The 23828-nt window shown below is 43.1% G+C and overlaps 1 protein-coding gene across 1 annotated transcript in view; it reads left to right on the forward strand.

Annotated features, from left to right (window-relative positions):
- Positions 1–3874: 3874 nt before the first annotated feature.
- The window catches only part of lcorl (ligand dependent nuclear receptor corepressor-like), a 42383-nt gene continuing 22429 nt past the window's right edge, over positions 3875–23828 (forward strand). Inside the window, exons 1-4 of the mRNA XM_084318250.1 lie at positions 3875–3993; positions 11434–11499; positions 16068–16156; positions 19930–20056. Of these exons, the coding sequence (XP_084174376.1) occupies positions 3894–3993; positions 11434–11499; positions 16068–16156; positions 19930–20056 (382 nt within the window). The 5' untranslated portion in view covers positions 3875–3893. The remainder of the gene's footprint in view (positions 3994–11433; positions 11500–16067; positions 16157–19929; positions 20057–23828) is intronic.

Here is a 23828-nt window from a genome sequence, read left to right on the forward strand (position 1 = left end):
AAACTTAACCGGCGAAAGAATGCACATTAAAAAATATTGCCATTCTCTAAGACAAACTCTAACCTTAACCAGCTCCTTAACAGCGCCTAAACTTAACCCTTCTAACCTTAACCAACTCCGGAACAATGCCTATTAACCTTAACTAACTCCGAAACAATGCTTAAAACTTAACCGGCGAAAGAATGCATGTTAAAAAAATAAATAAAAAAAATGTAAGGGAATCGAACTTGTCACCAATGGACCGCAGGATCTACAGCAAGGCAGCGGTGCCAGTTGAGCTAGTTGTCGATGTAATAACAGGGGGGATTACTGCTACATAATGCTGCCGCGTCGCCGCGGGGGCGTGGCTAGACGCAAGTTGGGCGTGGCTAGACACAAGTTGGTTGCCTTTAATATTTAGGCGTCCGGCGTCAAACAGTGGCTTACATGGACTGATCAGCTTGTGCTCTGAGCCTGACTGAACTAGATTTTCATACACCTGCTCTGGCATGACTGTAACATCTGCCCCTCTGTCGATTTTAAATCTGACCTTGGAGTCTCTGATGCCGATGTCTACAGTCCATGGGTCATCTCCTGCCTCCACACTACCTAAAAATATGCTACTACTGTCCTCTGTGACAGCGTTCACACCACTGGCTGATTTGCACACTTTAGCATATGGGCCCAGTTTACCACAGTTGTGACACACTACATTTTTAGCAGCACACTGTGATATTGGATGAGAAGGTTTACCACATCTGAAACAAGATTTATAAACCTCTCCTTTAGGAGGCCATTGCCTTGGTTTAGCCTGGGCATGTGGCTGTCCTTTGTTTACAGCCCAGGGTTTCCCCTTGCTAGCATGCACTGCATCCACATCAATCTTGCTACTACTAGTCATCTCACTCCTTAGTCTCTTAATCTCCTCAGACTGCCTCGCCATGTTAATGGCTTTTGTCAAGGTTAAATCTTTGTCTAACTGCATCCTCTCTGATAGCCCTGTGTCTCTGAGACCAACTACCAATCTGTCCCGTAACAGTTCATTGTGCAGCCCCCCGTACTCACAGTTTTCACCTAAAGCATACAGTGCTGTAATGAATGAGTCCACAGTTTCTGATGCTTGCTGCATTCTTTTGTTGAACCTGGCCCTCTCATAGATAACGTTATTTTTGGGAATAAAGAAGCCATTGAATCCTTCCCTCACTGCGCTGTATTCTTCCCCCTGTTGGGCGGTCAAGCTGAGACCACGCAGCACGTCATCTGCCTCATCCCCCATGCAGTAAACCAGCGTGTTTACCTGGTTAGCTTCGGGTGAGTTGTTCAGGTTGCTAGCTAGTTTTTGATTGATTGATTGAAAAGTTTATTAACAGATTGCAGAATGGGTACAGTACAGTACAGCTCAATACATACAATTGTTAAGGGGATGCAGACCAGAGAAAGACTTTCGTCTTGTTTACATCAGGGTCCCCCATTTTCAATTCATCATAACATATATGACATACACAACATACAGATAGACAGTACTGCTACATCTATACATTTATGACATACCAGATTTGCAAATACAGTACTGTTTGTGATACAAAAAGTGTCCAGAAAAAGAGTGTATATACATTAGACGTAGAAACTGTACATTGGAGGAGGTTGGTAGGTGGGGTGGTTGGGTGGGTAGGTGGGGGGCTGTACATTGGAGGTGGGGGGGTGGGTTGGGTAGGGGGGGGGGGGGACACTGTACACTGTACATTGGAATACTGGCAAAGCCATACATGGTCATTTACTGTACAACTGGGTTAGGACATTTGTAGGGGCCAGTTTCGAATTGCAGTCTCCCGTAGGTGTTTTTTTAGAGTGTTTTTAAAGGTAGTGATTCACATTCCTTTACAGCTTTGGGTAGGGCGTTCCACATTGATGTGGCATAATTGCTAAACGTGTTTAGTCCCTTGTTTGAGCCGAATCTGGGTTTAACATGATTTGTTGAGCTTCCTCTGGTGTAGTGGTTGTGGTATTCACTGACCTTTGGGAAGTATTTTGACATGTACATGGGTACCTTAGTCGTATAGTGTATCTTGTAGACCAGGCCCATTGCAAGTTGCTGTACTCTGTCGTCTACTCTAAGCCATCCTAGGTTGTCAAAGTGGGCAGGGGTGAGGTGGGTTCTGGGGGTAAGGTCAAGTAGTAGTCTGACCAGTTTGTTTTGTGATGTTGCTCTATCTTGCTTTCCCTGATCCTCCTGCACTACCCTTACTGCCAAATGCCCTCCTCTAAACCCCTGTCCCTTATCTTGCTTTCACAAATAACGTTTATTATTATTGTTACAAAGGATCAGATTAAACCGAATATATATATTTATTGATTGATATATATTGCATAATATTTGTATATCGTTTGATATCCCTTGTATATTCCTTGTACATATACACGGAATATCCCTTTAGCCTAGTACAGACCATAATATTTCATTCTCCTATTGGACAGCGGTCCACAGGCGCCAAGGCCATGCCTCCAAAGTCAGGTTCAAAGTCACCGCCGGGGACATGCCTGGACATGAATGGTATTGCGCAAGGATATGAGACAGGAATAAAGCTGGTACTAGTTTATTCATCTAAGCGTATAAATACGGCGCAGGTGAATACAGAAGTATGTTACCTAATAAGTTGAAGCCTCACCCACGATACGACGTGCGGTGAAGTATGGCCTGTTTGGCCCCAAATAGAGCATTGAGACCGCGTGCGAATTAATAACTGAAGTGTCAGAGTTTAACGCTGTACCGTCGAGTGCGACCTATTCTATTAAGTCAGTAATAGTCTATTTGTGTATAGTGTATCGTGCGGCTAAAGTTCTACAGTGACCAGCATCACCAACGTTTCCTCGTATCAGCTAGAGTGCTTATCCAGGCTGGGCTGCTTATCACGGCGCTTTCACCCGAGGGGCCCTAGACGAGGACCGTGTGGACATGTACACTGGATTATCTACCCGACGACTGCATAGCCCTTTTCGGCTGGATTATATTTGCTTTTGGTCCTGTAATTAATGGAGCGGAGAATCGCCGACGCCCACAAGTGTGTGGGATTTACCCTGTGAGGAGCCACGTCGAGTCTGCCCCTCAGAAGCCTGAGGCAGGCTAGCTTTCTTCCATGTGGAGCTACATGCTACGGAGAACAGCTGTATTCGTCTGTGGATCAAGATCTTATTGCACCGTCTCCCGTACTCGGAGTCTCCTTATCATCGTTGACCCAGACTCTACTACCGACAGATCCTCTACCCTTGCTGGCTTACAACCGGGGGGACCCTTCCAGTATCTCCCGCTATATTACTAGTGTACCATAGATATAATTCCCTAAGATTCAGGTTGTATGATTACCTCCTGCTTAATATGAGAATGGACATTCGTTATTGATTTGCCTACGCACATTCCTTTGCCTTATAAGCGCATTCAAAGTGAAGTAAAGAAGTATATTATGTACCTTTTGCTGCAATAAATACTTAAATACAACTTTGTGTAGAACCGATTCATTGTGGGGAAGTGTTCATCATTAGAATACCTATGTACTGTATGGCCAGTAGAATGTACATAAAGACGGTAGTGGTTTAATGATACCATACTTATCAATACAGTCAGGGAATTGTACCCCTCAGTTACAATTATTATTATTATTATTATTATTATTATTATTATTATTATTATTATTATTATTATTATTATTATTATTATTATTATTATTATTATTATTATTATTATTATTATTATTATTATTATTATTATTATTATTATTATTATTATTATGTGATTTTCGTTTAGAAGCAGTGGGCGGAGCTCCCGTTGTGGCGACGTCATGACGTCAGAACGTCTGACCTCCCGTGACGTTTGTTTTGGTCCAGACCGAGGTGAGCAGGGGGGAAGGAGGACGCGCAGAATGGCGGCTGCACAGTGCCGCAGCTCCAAATGCACGGCAGAAAGGAAAGGGTTCAGGCGGGAACTCGATTCTTGGCGGCATAAATTGATACACTGCGTTGGTAAGGCATCAACTGTTTTGTTTTATTTGTTAGAAAAACTGCAACTTGGAATGACAGGCTTGACAGTGCTTTGCTCACCGACAAGCCAGCTGTCTCTCTGGCTAGCTGACGTTAGCTAGCGTGAGCTAAGTTGGTGTTAGCTAGCAGCCTGGCTGCAGTGTAGGTGGCCAGCGGGGTGATGTCTGCTAACGGCTAGGTAGCCGTCTGTGTGTTGGCCCGTTTCTTTGTCCGCTCCAGCCACTCGCCGAGGGTTGCGCATAATATCAACCCTGAGATTAGATAAATGAGTGACGTTAGCGTAATGTATTGTGTTAACCTGCGAATCAGATGTCTAACAATGTTAACCAACGTTAAGTTAGAATGCCGACAAACCGGTCAACATGAGCTTAGTTCTCGGGTAACGTTAACTCCAATGTTAACGTCACGTTACTGATATGGATGATGATGGCTAGCTGGCATACTATGGCTGAGTTTATGATGGCTAGCTAACATTATTTGGGGGAGGGGAAGGGAGAGTGGCTAATGTTGGCAGTGTAGTTTGCGGATTGCTTCTTCGACCGAAAAGCAACAATCCCACAATGGCCTTCAGTAACGGCTTTTGAACATTGGTTTCATACAGCAGCCATGCAGGTTAACTTGCTGCCATAATTATATATTGCTGCAGTCAAGTTGAGACAAGGCAACTTGGCCAACGAGATGTAACTCACCGGTACTTGAAGCTCAAATTAAGACCAGCATCACACTAAATACAGTTCTAACCTGACGTTTGCCAATTTAATGTTTTTTTGTAGCGTAAATATATATATATTTCTCGAGCCCTAACATCACCTGCATTTTGGGCAAAATGTTGGCTTATATATATTAAGTTACCGCCGGAGATACGGACGAGACATTATAGTTAGAAGGGTGTGTCATTTATTAAGCAGCCTTCACATAACTGATTCAAAAATCTGTATATAGTATGTTTTGAATAAATCCACCATTAATTTACATTTAGCAAACGAGTAACTTTATTGTCTCATTATGGTAAGTTAATTAAGGTCTTTACTAAATCTTTTTAGACCAGCGTGACTTTGTTCTTTATAGCTCCATGGGTGCATGTTTACAAAGGAGATACCTGTTGGCCTGCTAGCTTGCCTCTAAATTACTAATTTATCTACATAACATGCACTGTTGTGAAATTCTAACATAAACACGCCTAGACAGTGGTCGGCCGATACATTGGTAATTTTTAGAATATCTGTATTGGCAGATATCATATTTCCGATATTGGCCAGACGATAGTTGAAGGGGAAGATACTGCAATATTTTATATCCAAAGATGAGGAATATTTTGTTAGGCTAATGTTAGCATGTGCAAATCTAGTGGAGCATGTGAAGCTGCATCCAACCAGATGTTGTTCTTAACAGATTGTCACACTGGCTGCGTTTACATGGACAGTTTATTCCCCTTTTCATTCGGAATTAACGTTAAATCCTATTTAAAGTTATCATGTAAACATCTGAAAATACTTAATTCCGAATGAAAATGGCCATTCCGAAATAAAATCCATTCCGATGTAAGTGGCCGGTTTATTCCGTTTATCATTCCGAATTAAAGCTTTTTCTGTCCATGTAAACGCTTTTTCGGAATTAGTTCCCCCCGGTCTTTCTGCACATGATCGTGCATAGGCTACAGTACACATAGATGATCGCGAACAGGGGCACATATTGTTCCATAGCATACGCCTTCAGTTGATCATGACAAATCCTCTCTTACCTTGACGATTAAAAAGCCTCCATAATTTAGTAAATAAAGCTGTAGCCAGCCAGCTAGTATTGATGCTATACAAAATGCTATCCACAAAATGCTATCCACAAAATAGCTACATAGCAACTAACAACAATGGTATCCTGAGGTAACGTTAGATACAACGTTTGCTAGTCGAAATGACTGGACACACACAGGGACAAGTTAAACATCAATCAATTAATTTATTCCAACAGGTAGTTTGAGCTGCATGTGAGCCGCGGTCTTTCTCTCCTCTCCTTTGGAAACGAATGATGATACGTTAGCTAGAAAAAGCACAGAACCGGCCGGCAAAAGTGAAGCTGCTAGCAACAGACACTATAATACTTCCGTCGGGGGATTTCAAAATAAAAGAGCGACGTCTAAAAGCACCGTAAATAGGTTTATTTTGTACATTATCTAACGTTAACACGAACCTAAACTAACTTTAGATTAGTTTAGGTTCGTGTATAGATATATATATTAGATATTGTAAAGAATAAACGTATTTACGGTGCTTTTAGACGTCGCTCTTTTATTTTGAAACCCCCCGCCCGGAAGTAAAAATTATGCTTATTTGTCTGCTTGTTATCAATGGGTTGCTACATACGGGGTACAATGTTACTGTAGCATTTAGAGGCCTTTAACGTTAGCAGAATAGACACACCGAGAGTCTGGTTAATGTTGTTTGGTACGCTAGCACAGTAGCGGAGAATACCGGTCGCAGCTGTTTGTTTACTTCTGGTAAACGTAATGACGTTAACATCCTGTTTACGTTTACCCAATCAGAAGCCTTCCCAGCCCCAAACCTTACGATGACTCGAAAACTCCCGATTAGACAGTGACTTTCATGTAAACACCTTGTCGGAATTAAGATTTGACATGTAAACTCGCATGATTTTTTTTTACATCCGAATGATTTGATTCCGAAGTTATAATTCGGAATTAAAAGTCACCATGTAACCGCAGCCACTGACTCACTAACCAATGGAATTGTTTACAGAATGTGCACACTTGACACAGGCCACCACAGAATAATAACACAGATCATCGTTCAACTTTAGCATAGTAACTAACTCGTTCAAAGTGAAGGATCAAACATCAGAATTCAACATGACAGAATAACAATGGTAAGGTTTGTATCATTGTTGTTGAATGTACAGTGAAAACAAGTTAACCTATAGATAATGGTTTGTTCGTTAGCTCACCAGGTACCAAATGTTACAGGTGGTAGCTGGCCAGAGCTGGCAAGTTCACATTTAGCCTACCAATTGGAAGTAAATAAAATACAGAACCAAATGCAAATAATCATGTAGGGTAATTAGTTGGTTACAACCACTGACCTATGCAAATCTGACACCCCATCCCCCTTCTCTCCCTTCTGAACGAACTACCCAAATTGATCTCTGGTCGTGCTTTGCATTATGTGCACACTCCAGAAAGATACCGTGAACCCGAAATGGTAAAAATAATACATGAAAATGCAAGTATGAAGAAGAATAGACCACAGGCCATTCAAAGACAAGTTGCATTTGTCTGCTTTGTGAAAACATCCAACCTCTCTCAGGGACACTTGAGGCATTTGAATTGCCAGGGGAAACCATTAATGGCAGTAATTATACTTTGCCTGTGGCCTTTGCCATATGTATCAACAGTTAAGGTTGCCACGGTAACTAATACATTTCAGTAGCCTACTGGTACAGCATGCAGTACATGATCATGCTTTTTCCTAGCTTGTAAATCTTCTATTGGTATCTTGCAGGGCTGTACGCTAAGCTTTTTCACTAGGGGCACACTTGCCCCTAAATGAGAAATTTAGGGACAAAAAACATTTTTTAGGGGCACATTTTTACGAACTACCATTATTTATATCGATTGTTTTTTATTTAAAAAAAAGAAAAAAAAATTATAATTGTTTTTAATAAAATATATATATTATATAATCATACTTGTAGTTGTATTATCTGCGAGACATCGCCACCACGCAACAAGTCTAAATGCTTGCTATATGCAACCAGCTCCACTGTCTGTGTGTACTCGAGTAGCCTCCAGCTACGGCCAGGATTCCCCGGAGCTGCAGCTGGTCCCTATACTGTAGCCGCCACGCTCCAGCTACGGCCAGGATTCTCCGGCGCTGCAGCTGGACCCTATTGACTATATTCAGCGTGCCCTCAGCTAGGGCTGGGCGATATGGCCTAAATATGATATCACGATATTTTCTGACCTTTCGGCGATACACGATACGCATCACGATGTTTTTCTTTTTTTTCCCCCCCAAACAATTCATTATGAGGCTTACCAAGACAGTATTTGAGTTTGCAAGCTAACATTAAAGACAAAATAAAATACCCATGCATTTAGCATTTTTATATTATATATTAGATTTAGATTATTGGATTATTAGATTATATATTGCATATATTTAGCAATGAGATATTATATGATTTAGATACGAAATATGATGAATTGAAAATGGGGGACCCTGATGTAAACAAGACGAAAGTCTTTCTCTGGTCTGCATCCTCCAGTCCACTGTTGACTGTTGTTGTATTGAGCTGTACTGTATTGTACCTATGCTGCAATCTGTTAATAACGTTTATATTCATTCAGTCGGCAAACAGAATCATTTTGATTGACAGTCGCGTCTGCCAATTACGTCACATCGCTTGCACCAGCCCTGCTGTTCTTAGCACCAATCGGCAAGCGCGTATTAATTTTTTACTTCCGCTATTGGAGAGCTCAATGAAAACAACAATGGCAGCGGTAGCTCGCCGCGGCCGACTTTTACCTTTTAGCTCTGCAGAATGACTAAACGACTGGAGGCATAATGATTTTACTGCAACGGATGTTATAATAAAAGCATTTCCATACATCTGTCTGATTGAAAACGTTATTAACAGACCGCAGAATGGGCACAACGGAGTCAGCACGGGCTGAGATATGAACGGCTAATGCTTGCTATATCTAGGTCGACCTCGGTCGTTGCTATGTAAATACGCTGATGTTATTGAAAGTGTAACTATATAACGTCAATGCCACAAAACGAATGCCTTTGTTATCATAAGTAGTAACTTTTGATGCAGTAGTGTGTGTGTGGGGCGGCGCTGTTCAAAAGTGTCAACGTGTGGACCAGATTGACGCAACACAAGCCTCTTGGGCAAAACATCACGATATCCACGATACGTTTAAAAAGTGTATCGTTAATGAACTGTACCCGATATTTATATAATATCGTCATATCGCCCAGCCCTACCCTCAGCTCGAATACGCATCGACTCAGTGTTATAAGACATTGATATCAGGAGCTATCTGAACTATTTAGTTTAATGGGACGTTTCGTTTTGAACAGTAAACTAACGCGAGCTATCATGCACTACTAGACTTACTGGAGCATTTGTTGATAGCTATCAGTAGCTAGCCGGCTCACCGAGGTCCCAGTGTCCCACTAGACTAGTGTTTACAACAGCCACGGGTGCAGGAGGGAGGAGGCGCAGCAGACGCCGCAGCTCTCTCCGTGTGTCTGAGGCCCCGTTTAGACGAGCGTTTTGTGAACAGAAACCGCAAAAGTCATCTTGCGGTTTCACTTTTAATTTTACGTTTAGACGAGCGTTTTGGAGTGGAATTCTCCGTGCAGACTACGCTGTAACGACGGAGACCCGCTGTCACACGATTGGCGCATATGTCACATGACGTGCTGTGAAGACCCGCCCTACTCTGCCTCTGATTCGCAGACTGTGGATGGGGAATGTGATTGCACCAAAGCAGAGTCACTCACAGACAGTGGGTCCACTCACGCCGCGGGACAGATTCTTGTGTATTTAACCCTTTCACTGCCACACGACAGCCGGTTGTGTGATAGTAAAGGGGTAACCTTCTGTCGTGTGGCAGTGAAAGGGTTAAAAGTACTGCCAATGTAGCCTTCAGGTGATCTCCGTTGATATAAGTCAGACATACTTGCTTTGTTTACGTCTCGGCTACTGGCGCATACCTGCTACCTGTGACGTAAGCAGTACGCGCGACCAGAGCCGTGACAAACCTTTCGTCATCGTTTTATCAGATTTATACGTTTTAACAGTTTAGACGAGAGCGCAAAGCTTTTGCGTTTCTAGGAATTCCACCCTGGAAGGTAGTCTCACTTTTTTGCGGTTTCACCCCGTAAAAACGCCGTTTCCGTATAAACGAAAGGCACATCCGAAAAAATATTTTTGCGGATTCACCTGCTAGCGTTTCCGTCTAAACGGGGCCTGAGTTCAGTTCAGTTCAGTTCGGCTCACTATAGGAGGTTGAACGCGTCAAATATGAAGCAATACTAACTTTACTTTTCTTCATAGCTAAATCAGACAGTCAGCCAGTCTATCAGAGTGAGTGCTCAGTCGATTGTTCCCGCTGATCATGCCTGCTGAGTGCTCACTGCTCAGCTCGCGTGAGTGACGTCATCGCGTCATCACACGCCTTGGATAATTTAGGAGTGAAATGCGAATACAAGGCTTGAAAGCACTACTCGCAAGCCCGCCCCCAGATAATATTTACCAATCGCAACGGCCAATTAAAGGGGCAATTCGCGACGATATCATCGCAGTGTACAGCCCTGTCTTGATGTTGGTTTGGTTGAGCAAAGGGGTGTTTTTATGTGGCTCTTTCAAAAAATATTTTGTCAGTGGCTCCTGATTTGGCCACGTCTGAGTACCACTGGTCTAGAGTATTTAAACTTGATTGCTACATTAGAGAATAGCAGCAATTGTTATGTATGGAGTGGTGCTGAAATCTCATAATAATATAATAATGAGATATTGCACTAGTCACATACACGTACACTACCAATTTTATTATGTTTCGCTCAGCGGACATGGCAATGCACAGCAATATACCCGGTGCTTAATGCGTATAGTCAGACAGAAGTCAGTTATAGTCAGTTACCATTTGTAATAATTACATTACCTCCACTCTGTCTGCAGCAGGTCTCTCTGCTCATGGAACAGCATATCAATACTCTATGAACGCCACACAAAGTGGGCGACATGTTGGCACAATTTGGAAATGCACAAACGCGAACCACTGTTTATCTTTTAGATAACACTGCTAGCTGTATTCCAATGCAACAAACCTTTCACGGTATATTCTCCATGTTCCACAGCTTCTAACGATGTCTTCCTGCAACAACTCGCATCTTGCACGATTTCCGAACAAGATTTCTGTTTCAGTGGCACAAACACTTTTGGTGGTAACCAACCCATCAAAAACCACTTGACTTAAGTTGAAACAGCAAGTACTCAAGTAATTTATTGCTGACACCCATCCCTAATTTGTACATTAGTGTATGACATGACTCGCCCTCCATTGTAGCCCCATGAACATGCACTCAATGGGCAGACAAATACGGCGCTCACTGTAGCATGCTCTAGTACGCGTACAGCCTGTAACAAAGAATGTAACAAATTCAGAACACAAAATGAAATTGTACATTGAATGGGTGTGGTGCCTTGAGGAGACACTTGGGACTGTTGGGCCAATCAAAGTAAAAGTGTGTATATTATGCAATATTACAAAGGAAGCCGATTGGATCTGAAATGGCTTCATAGTGTTGATATCCAGGGGGATGGACCAAAATAAATCTAGTTAAGTTTTGTCATGAGTGCAGAAATATTCATGTTTGTATTCCTTGTGTCTTGCAGGGTTTGAAACCATTCTGGAGGGAATCTATGGCCCATTGCTGCTTAGAGACCTCAGCATATTTGATGGTGAGTTTAAATGTGTGCATCTCCATTTATGGCTGCACAATTAATCTTATATTAGTTGTGATTGTGATTTTGGCCTCCACAATTAACCACATAAGCATCGGGCAAAAATGGGGCTAGTTTTGCACAACACGCCTGGCGATTGCATATTTATACTTATAGCACATGCATGAGTCTGGTCTCTTTTTGAAAGGAAACATTCTGATCTTTCTTCCACAACAAAGAAGAATCACTCTTGAGTGCTAATGAAATAGAGTTAAAGAGGTTTGAACACACTGAAGTAAAAGTTCAAAAGACTTGTTGGCAGATGCCTGTTTTTAAGTTCCAGCTGAGAGGTAGGAGCTAGAAAACGGTTCCATAGCCTGTCTTATCTAGTACAGGTCCAAAGTTGATAAAAAATACCACGGAAAATGAGTGTTTTACAACGGTTTTTCTAATCTGTGTACTGGCGTTAATTCGCCATGATTGATTATCCAAAATTGCCGTCCGCTTCCATTGATTCCGAGGCTCTAGTCAAAACAAAGGACTTCCCTGGCTTCTTTTACCCCTTTCTCGTTGCGATCAACCCCTGCATGGGATAGCGTTGGCTCCAGAATTGCATTGGCTACAAAGCAGTGTTAATTTAGTCAACGAAAATGACTAAATATGGTCGTCAACAAAGCTTTTTCCCCTTACGACAAGGAGGCGTCACGTTAATACATTGTCTGCCACGCAGTTTGCCCATCTTATACCACTCTCTGCCAGTGCTGTAAGCCTATGGAGTCGCTCGCCTTCTTTGCAGGGCTATAACTTTTTAAATATTATAGCTATATCGACATTACCATGGCCCATTCAACATCGGGTATCTATCATTCCGGATGTGGGAACGTTATATTTTTCCATTCATACATTGTCGTGTTAGTACCGTCGTGAATATAAGTATGTTTTATAGTGTAGAGCAGTAATTCCTAGAACGCGAGTTATAGGCCCGACGCATATTATACATACGGTAATCGATTGGCGTTTCGTTCCTATAGTATACACGCTATATTAAAAAATTCAAATTCATATGATCGGTATACATTATGCTCCATCATGCGTGCAGGAAAGGGGGGGGGGGGTCGTTTATGATTCCTTGATTGTCAGTAACGGCTTTCTTTAGTACGACATCATACGTTGATCAGATGGATTGCAATGAAATAAATGGACAATCAAGCTGGAATTAACATTAGATTCCTCTTACCTGTGGCCAGGGCACGAAATTGGAGCCCGGGCAGATTTTCGGTTTGGCGAGTGAGTAGTGACACTGTGGTCTGTCCGCCACATGTTCAATTAAGGAGCCTTTTTTTTTTTTTTTTTTTCTTTTTTCCCCCTCCTTTTTCCTCCAATTTCCTCCCATCCCAATGTTAGTCTTTATGCCAATTCCCAATCCCCTTCCTGGTCGCTGCGCACTTACCCCCCACAGTCGGTCTGGGAGAGGGGAGGCTACCACGTGCTTCCTCTGACACATGTCTAGCCAATCAACCGCTTCTTTTCACCTGGCAGCGCGGATTCTCACTGAGAGGGCGTAGCGTGTGGAAGGATCACACTATCCCACTTAGATCCTATCCGCGCTTAGGCGCCCCGACCGAACTGTAGGAGTCGCTGTTTACAACGACCCGGACCCACCCCGCCAGCTTCTCCCACCCTCGAATACTGCCAATTGTATTAGTGTGAACGGCCAGCAAAGCTGGTGACAACCCCGGAGCTGTGAGCTGGATTCAAACAGGCGAATCCAGCCGCTCCGGGGTTGGTGACGAACGCAATCTCCGTTACGCCACCTGACCGCGGGTTAAGGAGCCCTTTCTGTGTGTAGTATTTACTGAGGATTGCCAGATAATGTTGATATTTAAATGTTAAAACATTTATAAAAAATAAATGTACATGATCATGCAACATAAAAAATTTGTTGTAGGAACGGTTTGGGAGAGGGAGGTAGGGAGGGGTTTTAGATTGTGTGTTGTGAAGTTTAGACGTCAGAGAGAGAGAGCGTACAAATTTAACTCTGGCCTCTTTAAGTGTGTATTCTTCAACGTAATAGCTTATCTACTTGAAATGTACTGAAACATTTTCATATATAGCCCGGCCATGTGACACAAAAATGCGTATTTTTTTGCCCGGTAAGAAATATGCTTGGCGGGTAGAATTTTCCCATCTACCCGCCACTGGCCGGTGAGTCAAAAAGTTAATTTCGTGCCCTGATCACTGTAGTAGGTAATAATTAGAATGTAGAATTGTGAGGGATGTATATAACTCAAGCCATTAAAGGGGCTATAGGCAGGCCTTTGTGTACACACTCAACTGTTGTGCGCATAACATGCATGCGTGTCACTAGATGGTTTGATAGACTGCTTTCTCGTTCCAATCATTTGACATGGTCGTTTGTTTGAGTGTTTAACACGTTAAAAAAAAAATCTGTGTAGAGCGTCTTATTTCTTTTTGAGTACTATCTATTACTGTCGTGTCGAGATATAATAAGAAATCTAAAATGTGGGCCGCTACGTGGCGCAGTGGGCAAGGCGCTCGCAACGAATGCTGGAGACTAGGCTCGAACCTCCTGTTCGAGCCCCGCTCTCCACATTGCTTTCAGTTTAGCTGGTCGTCCACAGTAATACACATTGGCCGTATTACGGGGAGGGAAACTGAAGGATGGGGATTGGGCGTTGTGGACAGCGACTCCTACAGGTCGGTTGGTGCGCCTGCGCAGTAGAATCAAGAAGCGACGGGGGCGGGGCCCCTCCAAAGCCCAGACCCCCGACGCTGAAAGATAGAGCTGCGCAGGTGAAAAGATGCGACGGCTGTTACCTCGAGTATCGGAGGGGACTCGTGCTATGTATGACTTAGTCCACATTGCAGCCGGCTTGTGGGAGGCAAGAAACAACGTTCAAAGACAGGGGAGGGTTGAATTGGACGATATGAAAATTGGGATGGGAGAAAAAAATAGAAATGGGAGAAAAGGTGGAAAAGAAAAAAAAATCTAAAATGTTGCCAAAATTTGGCAGCTGCCTATATGAGAACTTCTGCATCTGTTTCCTATTATTTTGAACACGTAGGGAGCAGGGTTTCCGTTGTCCGGTAATTACTGTTTTTAACCGGGAAATCTGTTGAAGTCCGACATATTTAAATATCTCCGGTCATAATGTCCTGTGAAAATAATTCCCTCTAAGCACAATTTGAATTGTATTAAAATAGTTACATTTAATTTTGTTTCATTGTTGCTTCACCCAGCAGGTCTAATAATGACAACGGTGTGTGTTCCTATATCATATCACGCGCACAGCAAGTTTGCAGCGCAACCTGTGGTTTGCTGATGAGAATGGCGGGGCGGGAGCTTGATGCTGGATTAGCGAGAAGCATGCAACTGCAGAGCCGCAGAGCTCACAGTTGTGCCCGCACAGTGCAATACTCCAATTCAGCCATTGGCAATTCAGCCACTGGGTGGGTGGCGCTGCTGAGCGGTCCCCAGACCAGACCTGATGGCGCCGCTGGCTCTGCAGTTGCATACTATTGGGATTAGTTTATCGCTTCGTTGAACGTTTCAGTGAACCCCACGATAATGTTGCCGTCTCTTTCTGCCAAATTTCTCAGTTCTTTGCTTGATATAATTAATACAAATGTCCAATATAACGGAATTCGTTAGCTCATAAAAATTTGATTATAACAGACTGCTGTTTAATGTCGGGCCGACTGCCCACAGACACCTATTTGATTTCAAGTCAGCAGCAGCACGGAGTCTCGAGGGACTTATTTTACTTGGAATATAATGACTATACGCAAAAGTAGCCGTTTTTTATTTATTTTTTTATTATTGATCTTTTTCCCCCCTCCATTTTCCTCCGATTTTCTCCCATCCCAATGTTAGTCGTTATGCCAATTCCCAATCCCCTTCCTGGTTGCTGCGCACTTACCCCCCACAGTCGGTCTGGGAGAGTGGAGGCTATCACGTGCTTCCTCCGACACACGTCCAGCCAATCAACCGCTTCTTTTCACCTGGCAGCGCGGATTCTCATTGAGAGGGCGTAGCGTGTGGAAGGATCACACTATCCCACTCAAGTCCTATCCGCGCTTAGCAGGCGCCCCGACCGAACTGTAGCAGTCGCTGTTTACAACGACCCGGACCCACCCCGCCAGCTTCTCCCACCCTCTAATACTGCCAATTGTATTAGTGTGAACGGCCAGCCAAGCTGGTGACAACCCAGGAGCTGTGAGCTGGATTCGAACAGGCGAATCTAGCCGCTCCGGGGTTTGGTGACGAACGCAATCTCCGTTACGCCACCTGACCGCCCTAAAAGTAGCCTAGTTTTAAGTTAAAATATTATATTGAGGATGTCATTCTTTATATAGCCTGCCTATCAATTGTTTTTAAGCTCAATAAACTGACCGGAATTTCTCACATTTGTCCGGGAGATCGAAATCTTACAGGACACGGAGACCGGCAACAATATTTTCTAACGGAAACCCTGGTAGGAAGTATGTGAGATCCATAATCTGAGTTTGATCTGTAATTAATCCTGCCCTAATGTATGCACTTGTTTATTATTTGCATCTTTCAGACTGTGAACCCGAAGAAGTGGATGACTGGTCAGCAGAAGCCAGCTGCTCTCACTGTTCATTCTGCAACCTGCCGCTGGATAAACTCTGTGTAAGCTTCAGGTTCAATATTGCTATAGCGACCAACATAGCCTGGATTTAGCCTCTGTTCTGCTCAAATGGGGTCAAGCACAGCCCTGAACATTTCACCTTGTGTTTTACTGAGCAGAGAAATAATGAAGTAGACGGCTGTATACAACATGACATGTTTACACACATTCAATTCAGCTTGCAAAATGCTGTTTATATCTTTTTAAATGAGCTTCATCCAAACTAGACTAGCCTCAAACTTTTTGATACCACAACCCCATTTAATTTAGCTTTTTTATTTTTTGCGACCCCACATTTAACTCATTCCAGGCCACGCCCATATGACCAAATTAGGTCTAGCGTGCCAGCACTGAAGTCAATGGGAGGACTGGGATATTTGCGAACGCATAAACTATATCTTAAATTATGGCTATGGGTCTAATACACCCGTCGCTTATCAATGACTTGCTTGCAGTCAACATGTACGAAACGTATTGTTTTTTCATTGGTACATTTACGTTTTATACCGTTTTGAATACGAGTATAGTTTTGGAGATTTCTAGTAATTCCAGAGAAATCTGCGATAATAGCCCTTTAGTGGAATACACAAAACACGTTGTAATTTTTTGGCTTATTTATGAATAGTTTTCAAATAAACGCTAGATTATCGATAGTATATGTGTCCTTATGCACGCTAGAGAAGCAGGCTGAAAAATCAATTATCCATGGCCTGGTCAGCGCTAACGTTACATACACACGCTCCGATGGCGGAGAAAGGAACATCTGATTAACCCAAGACTGGTAAAATAGAGTCCTTACCTCACATCAGATGTTCTGCAAAAAGATTAATCCAATTCCTGATCGCCATTCCAAATATTGATCGCGTTTATTGTCGTTATAGTCTAAAACACATAATCGACCCTGCTCCCAGCCTCGCCAGTGAATGTGGTAACACGATACTGCTTGCCCGAGAAGGGAAACCCGGGACCGGAGTTTTTTTTTCTGATGCACAGTCTCAGCCAATCCAATCCAATGATGTGCAATACCACCCGGGAGATGATAGGCGGCGGTATTTGCCCTTTGCGAGCTCAGACCCATTCCCAATGATAACGTCAGACTGGATGGATGAAAAATTAATGGATATCGCTAATAAAAGAAATAACGATTAAAACCCGAGATTTCTCAGGTCTTGGCACGGAACGCATGGCGAGTTAACCCGACTAAACTCGTGGTTGGCACTGAATGGATTAATGCAGGGGTCCCCAAACTTTTTCCTGTGAGGGCCACATAACTTGTCCCTTCTCTGGTGGGGGCCGGGGTCAGTTTGTAACAGAAAAAGTGTGACGATCGCAGGGGTGCCTAAACGTAAACATTTATTGTTTTCCAGAATGCCACACATAACCAAATATTAATAAACCTTTCCGGGATCTTCACAGAAAAAAAAGTCAGGAAATAAATAATAACACTATTAATGAAATAAATAACTATAAATAAATATACAGTACCTACAGACCACCTAGCTCTAGCTCTGTACTATTTAAAAGCACAGTGCAGGACACACGCAAAGGTTATCGCACCTCAGAGATGTTAGTGGACATGTATGACAGGACAAAGGCCATATGTAATGGCCTTGGGATTGAGGAACATACTACCAGCCAAAGGAGGAAGCAGAAAAGGATGGACGAGTATGTAGTTCAGTCATCTTGTGGCACAAGCTCAGACCTCAGCTCAGAAGATCAGCTGAGACAGACTGTTCTATCCAGTCCTCAACAGAATGCTGCAAGAGCTTGAGAGCAGGTTCTCATGAGTTGGAGAACAACTTATGAGAGGCATACAGGCATGTTATCCAGCCTCAGACCAGTTTCTCTCTGTGGAATTGCTGCAACCCCTCGCCACACATTACAATATCCAACTACTGCCAGAGGATATCACAGTTGCAAAGTGTTTCCTGGCCAGGACAGGCAGAGATGCAGTCCCTACTATCCAAAGTGTCTTTTCCCTCCTGGATGATAATAATAATAATGCATTTTATTTATAAGGCGCCTTTCAGGACACTAAAAAAAGGAGAAGTTGGTGAATGAAAAAATTATAGGATCAGATGAAAACTACTACTTACTAAAAATGGATGTTTAAAAGTACTAAAAACAAAACAAAAAATATCGAACACTAACAAACATTCAGCACAGACAATGGGGATGCTGCCATCTTAAAAAAAAAAAAAATTATATAAGCTCCGCTAGAGGTCCGGGCCAAATGTGGAGGCGGGTCGGATCCGGCCCGCGGGCCGTAGTTTGATTAATGTATCGTAATTTCAACGTGGAAATAGTGAATATCAAAATAAAAGCACATGTTGAACTTGATCAAGCATATGTATTAGAAAGTGAAATTACAGCACTATCTTATCAATGAAATTAATGAATATTATCAACAAAAGCTATGGAAGGGCGGCTGATTGGCGCAGTGGGCAAGGCGCTCGCCTCTAACGCAGGAGACACTGGTTTCGAGCCCAGCTCTCGCCGTTGCTACCGGCTGGCCGGTCGTTCATACTAACACAATTGGCAAGTGTTAGAGGGTGGGAAAGCCGGTGGGTGGGGATTTGACGTTGTGGACAGCGACTCCTACAGGTCGGTTTGGTGACGCCGGTGCGGCGGAAGCAGGAAATAGCGGGGGCAGCGTGAGCCTCCCACGCGTTACTCCTTGCCACAGAGTTCGAGCTGCTGCGGTGAAAAGATGCGACAGGCTGCCTCCTCGTGTATTGGAGGGGACACATGATGCAAGGCTTCTGTCCTCACTACAACCGACCTGTGGGAGGCATAGTCTAGCAACGTTCAAGACAGGGGAGGGAAGAATTGGATATACGAAATTGTGATGGGAGAAAAATAGAAAATGGGGAGAAAAAGCGGATAAAAAAAAAGCTATGGAATTGTTTCTGTATACACATTAATAAAACAAGGCATATTTACCCCAAATATGTTGACGGAACATAAAAAAAGAAAATGCGTTCACATGTGCTTTTCAAGAATAAAGAGAAGAGAAATTTGAACAGTTTCATGATACGTGGCTACGTTGTGCTGAGAAAGTGGCGGAGATCCGCTTCTACTCTGAGGCGAGATCTGTATTTATTATTATTTATTATAATAAAAATTATACAGTGGGAGGCCTGTTGTGTCATGCGTAATGAACGTATATAGGATCCAGTTGTCCAAATTGTCCATGCTCTCTCTTCAGGAAAATTATTCAGAAATTGTTCAATGAGCCCTTCTATGTGGCTACAGATGATTAAATACCCCAAAATCTCTGCTGATTATCCTGGAGTGCCATAAACGGAGGTCCTTAATCCAGCTCTCTATTTTATCTGCGAGTCCAAACAGGTCTGTGTCCCGACCTTGTAGTCCCATTCATTATCAGCACATTTATCTGCCAATGGGTTGTTTTTGTCTGCAAGGAAAATCCACGCTTCTTCTCTCTCTCCGCGCTTCTGACAACAAACCTATCCATTGCGAGTGTCATGGTTACACACAAAAGATGAGACGTGATCTCCGCGATTATACATGCTCAGGATGTAGTGAGATGTGTATTGGAATACTGTGTCAGCCTCCGTTGATGAAGGGGCGAGACATGGCAAATACAAATGGCTGCCAGGTGGAAAACTCTATCCGAGTTGGGCTCGTCGGTTTTTCTCTTGATATATATATTTTTTAGTTGCCAATGCATGGTCCCACTTTGGGTCGCGACCTGTAGTTTGAGAACCGCTGTTCTACAGTACTAGTAATGTACTCCCTCTTCTTTTTTTAGGACCATGTCCCCGCAGCCGCCTCCCCCCTGTCCTCTCCCTCAGATTACTCTCCTTCTCAGGCCCCACCCCTCTCTGACAGCAGCCAATCAGCTCAGAGGTTCCTCCATGCTGTGTTTCACAAAAAAGGTGAGTGAAAACCAGAATTTAAACTTAATTGTGTGTAAGAGCTCAAGTCAACATTTATGGCCTCACAAAGAGCCCCTTTCATTGTCTATGGAGCAGCCGCAAATTTTACCTCACCGATTGGAGGGCTCTATTGAGGCCTACCCATATTATTTCCCCCCCAAATCAAGATCAAATGAAGCCAAAGTAAAATAATTCGTCTGAAGTCATTTGAACATTTATGTAAATGAGAATCCTCTATTATAACCGCCCCATGCCTCTTCATAATCACAAAACAATGAATGGGTTTGGATAGTTGTAGTTGCTTACTGCCTCTGGACAGTGAACACCAGAGAGAAAGAGTGCTACTAGCAGGCACTTCACAATTAAGAAGACCTTGCATGGTCACCTCCACCGTCGGTGTGTGACTGTGAGGCATACGTTGTCAAATGCTTTGGATAAAACCTGCTATATAAATGCAGTCTATTTACAGTCTATGGAACACACTAATTTCTGGCTAAAAGTCGTCTCAATTGATGAGATGAAAGGCATCCTTTTACTCGTAGCAGTGTATATAACTCCTGTAGCCAGTTCTGTACATTTTGATGAACACATGCAGCCCCCGTGCAGCAGTTCCTACCTCTGTTGTGCTCAGGAGTTAGTCAGGCAGCATGGCGCCTGCATGTTAATATCAATTTTGATCACATTGCAGTTCGAACATTTCACCAGGTTTGATTGTGTAGCAGTGGATTTTTACAGGGCTCTCTGACACAGATACAGGCAGAAATTATGGTGAATACAAACTGATTTATTGAAGAGAGTGGCAAGATGTAACAAACCAGGAGCAGTTATGATGATGTTATGACAAAGCCTCTCCTCTGTGTGAGGATGCCGATTACTTCAATGTGCAACAGGTGCACAGCCACATCTGCTCCCAGGTCTGATTAGCTTGACCCAGGACTGTTGTGGCTGCTCAAACCATCCATCCCCTCACACCACAGATTGAGAAAGTGAGCCCTAACCTGTATCCACTTGATACCACTTAGGGGTATCCGTCACACACGCAACGCACGCACACACACATACCCACACCAAACATTCAGCATTCCCTTCTGATTGTACTGAGAACGGCAAACCCCCCCCCCCCCGCCCCCATTATTCATTTCATATTATTATTACATATCATACTGATACATACATTCACTCATATTATCAAACATGCATACATGCATTAATCTTATCATACCTACATATTCATTAATTATACATGCATTCATACATATTATCATACATTCATACATATATTGGGTTTATTGGTGTTGCTGGTTTGGTATGTTTTGTATAGTGTGTAGGAAGCGGTAAATTTTTTGATGTGTAGCACTTGTTTAGTTTTGTTAATGAATTATGTGTGGCACCTGTGGAGGAGGAGTCGAGGTGTTCATGAGGGCTGCGTTGCCCAAGGAAGGGGTTCTTGCCCTGCACGGTTACACCGAAGGTAACTGGGGGAAGCGCCATGAGTGTGTTCGTTTTGTTTGTCATTGTGTCGGGCTTCACCTGCTTAGGGTTACAGTAGGGGTGGACGGTATAAACGGTATACGGTATAAACGGTATGAATTTGCTCTACGGTATGGATTTTGACTATACCGTGTAACCGGTAGGGCAGCTCTAAAATAGCAATGACGTCATGTAACCACAGCGCGACTATTTCAATCGCATTTGCCCCTAAAAATAGATCGAATTAGGTAAGGGATAATGTATGGCTACGAGGTCATTGTCGCAAAATAATTGACCGACACAGAGTTTAAAATACCGAGGCGCCGCGCCGAGGTGTTTTAAACGTAGTGAAGGTCAATTATTTTGCGACAATGACCGAGTAAAGCTATACATTATCCCGCTTATTACATGGCTAACTTACTAACAATATACCTAATTAATTTGACAAATCGCAGTTCTGTGGCTCTGTCAGCCCAAATAAAGTGATTATTATTATCGCGGGCAGCCAGCTCTGTTCTGGCTCCGCTGACACTCCGCTGTCAGTGCAGCGCGGCAGGTGTGTCTGATTTGCTGCACTGATGTGGGCTTGATTGCCAACAGCTGCGCACTGCGGTCATTATTGAAAAAACAGCGGTCATTATTGAAAAATAATGACCGCTGTCGGGGGCTGTTGACCAATCACAAGCAAGCATTTCGGCGAATGTGAAAACGCCATGTAATAATCATAGATAATAGATATGTGCAAACTGGAAAAAGTTATTTAGGAGGCTTCGCGCAGTGGGCGTGTCAACACGCAATTGTCATTTCATAATAAACAGCAAGTTTCAATTTCAGTTCCTGGCATTTTTAACCAGTGGAGAAAGGTAAGAGATCTTACCTATCGTTTTTCTTATATGAATTATTCTACGTTAATAAAACATACCTGGTGATCAACTACAGTTTGCTGTAAACATTATGATATGTGTGTAGTGTTATGATAACGACGGGAGGACGGCTGCTGCAGCAGTGGATTTGCGAAATAGCATGCAGCTGCAGAGCCGCAGAGCCAGTGGCTCTTTCAGGTCTGGTCACAGGCCCGCTCAACAGCGCCCCCCCACCAAACGGCTGAACGACCTGAAAGAGCCACTGGCTCTGCGGCTCTGCAGCTACATATGCTTCTAGCAAAATCCAGCCCCGCTGTTTGCAATGGGAGCAGCACGGAGTCTCGACTCGGGACTTATTTTATTTGGAATATAATGACTTTATACGCAAAAGTAGCCTAGTTTTAAGTTAAAATATTATAAATCTACATGCCTTGAGGATGTCATTCTTTATATAGCCTGCCTATCAGGCAAAAAAAAATATTCTAACGGAAACACTGATACCGTGATATATACCGTTACCGTCTATGCTTCAAATTATACCGTGATATAAATTTTAGACCATACCGTCCACCCCTAGGTTACAGTATAAGTGACTAGGGAAGCGCTGTACACACACAGGGAACAAAATAAGTACCCGCCAACTGGCAATGGCGGGCAGATTTAAGGTTTGGCGACTAACAATGAGAGGTCTGCCCGCCACCGTTCATATCGATACTCTAATTTTGAAAATCCTGTGCGGGTCTCATATCCGCCCCAAGCGCAGCTCCAGTCATAATATCTCAGCTAGCAACGTTCGGTTCATATGATACTCTTATTTTGAAAAAACCTGTGGCAACTCGGCGAGTCATATCCGCCCAGTCCGTGCTTCTGCTTGCATTAAAGCAGAGCAGCGCTACACAGCAGTGCGCCTATTTTGCGAGCCGAAATAAGTATTAAAAAAAAAAAAAAAAAATCACAACGGGTCAAATGCATCTAACATGCGTTGCATCGTCACCATTCCTTTATGCCCACATCGCCCGAAATGAACGTTACGTTAGCGTAAGCTAACAAGCTAATCCTGATCAGAGGCAGAGCCATGGAGAACAGCAGTGTGGACTGAGGAAAGGGAAATGGGGGGGGGGGGGGCACTCTCCCTTTCCCTGTGTGTGCATGCGTTTGGAAAGACGAAGTCAGGACACAGGACAGGAGTATTTTATAGTAAACTGAGGATTACTGAGGATGGACAGATAATGTTGATATTCAAATATAAAAAAGTTTCGAGAGGAGTGGAAGTTTGAAGACAGACTAGACTAGGGCTGGGCGATATGGGAAAAAATCATATCGCGATAACGATATGATAATGTTATCATATTTCTCGATATCGATAATTATCGAATTGTTATAAGTATATAACATTTTTTTTTTTTTTTTTTTAACAACAGATGTATGTTTATTTTGCA

The sequence above is a fragment of the Notolepis coatsorum genome (genome assembly GCF_963971535.1).
Source record: "Notolepis coatsorum genome assembly, chromosome: 7".
Lineage (NCBI taxonomy): Eukaryota > Metazoa > Chordata > Actinopteri > Aulopiformes > Paralepididae > Notolepis > Notolepis coatsorum.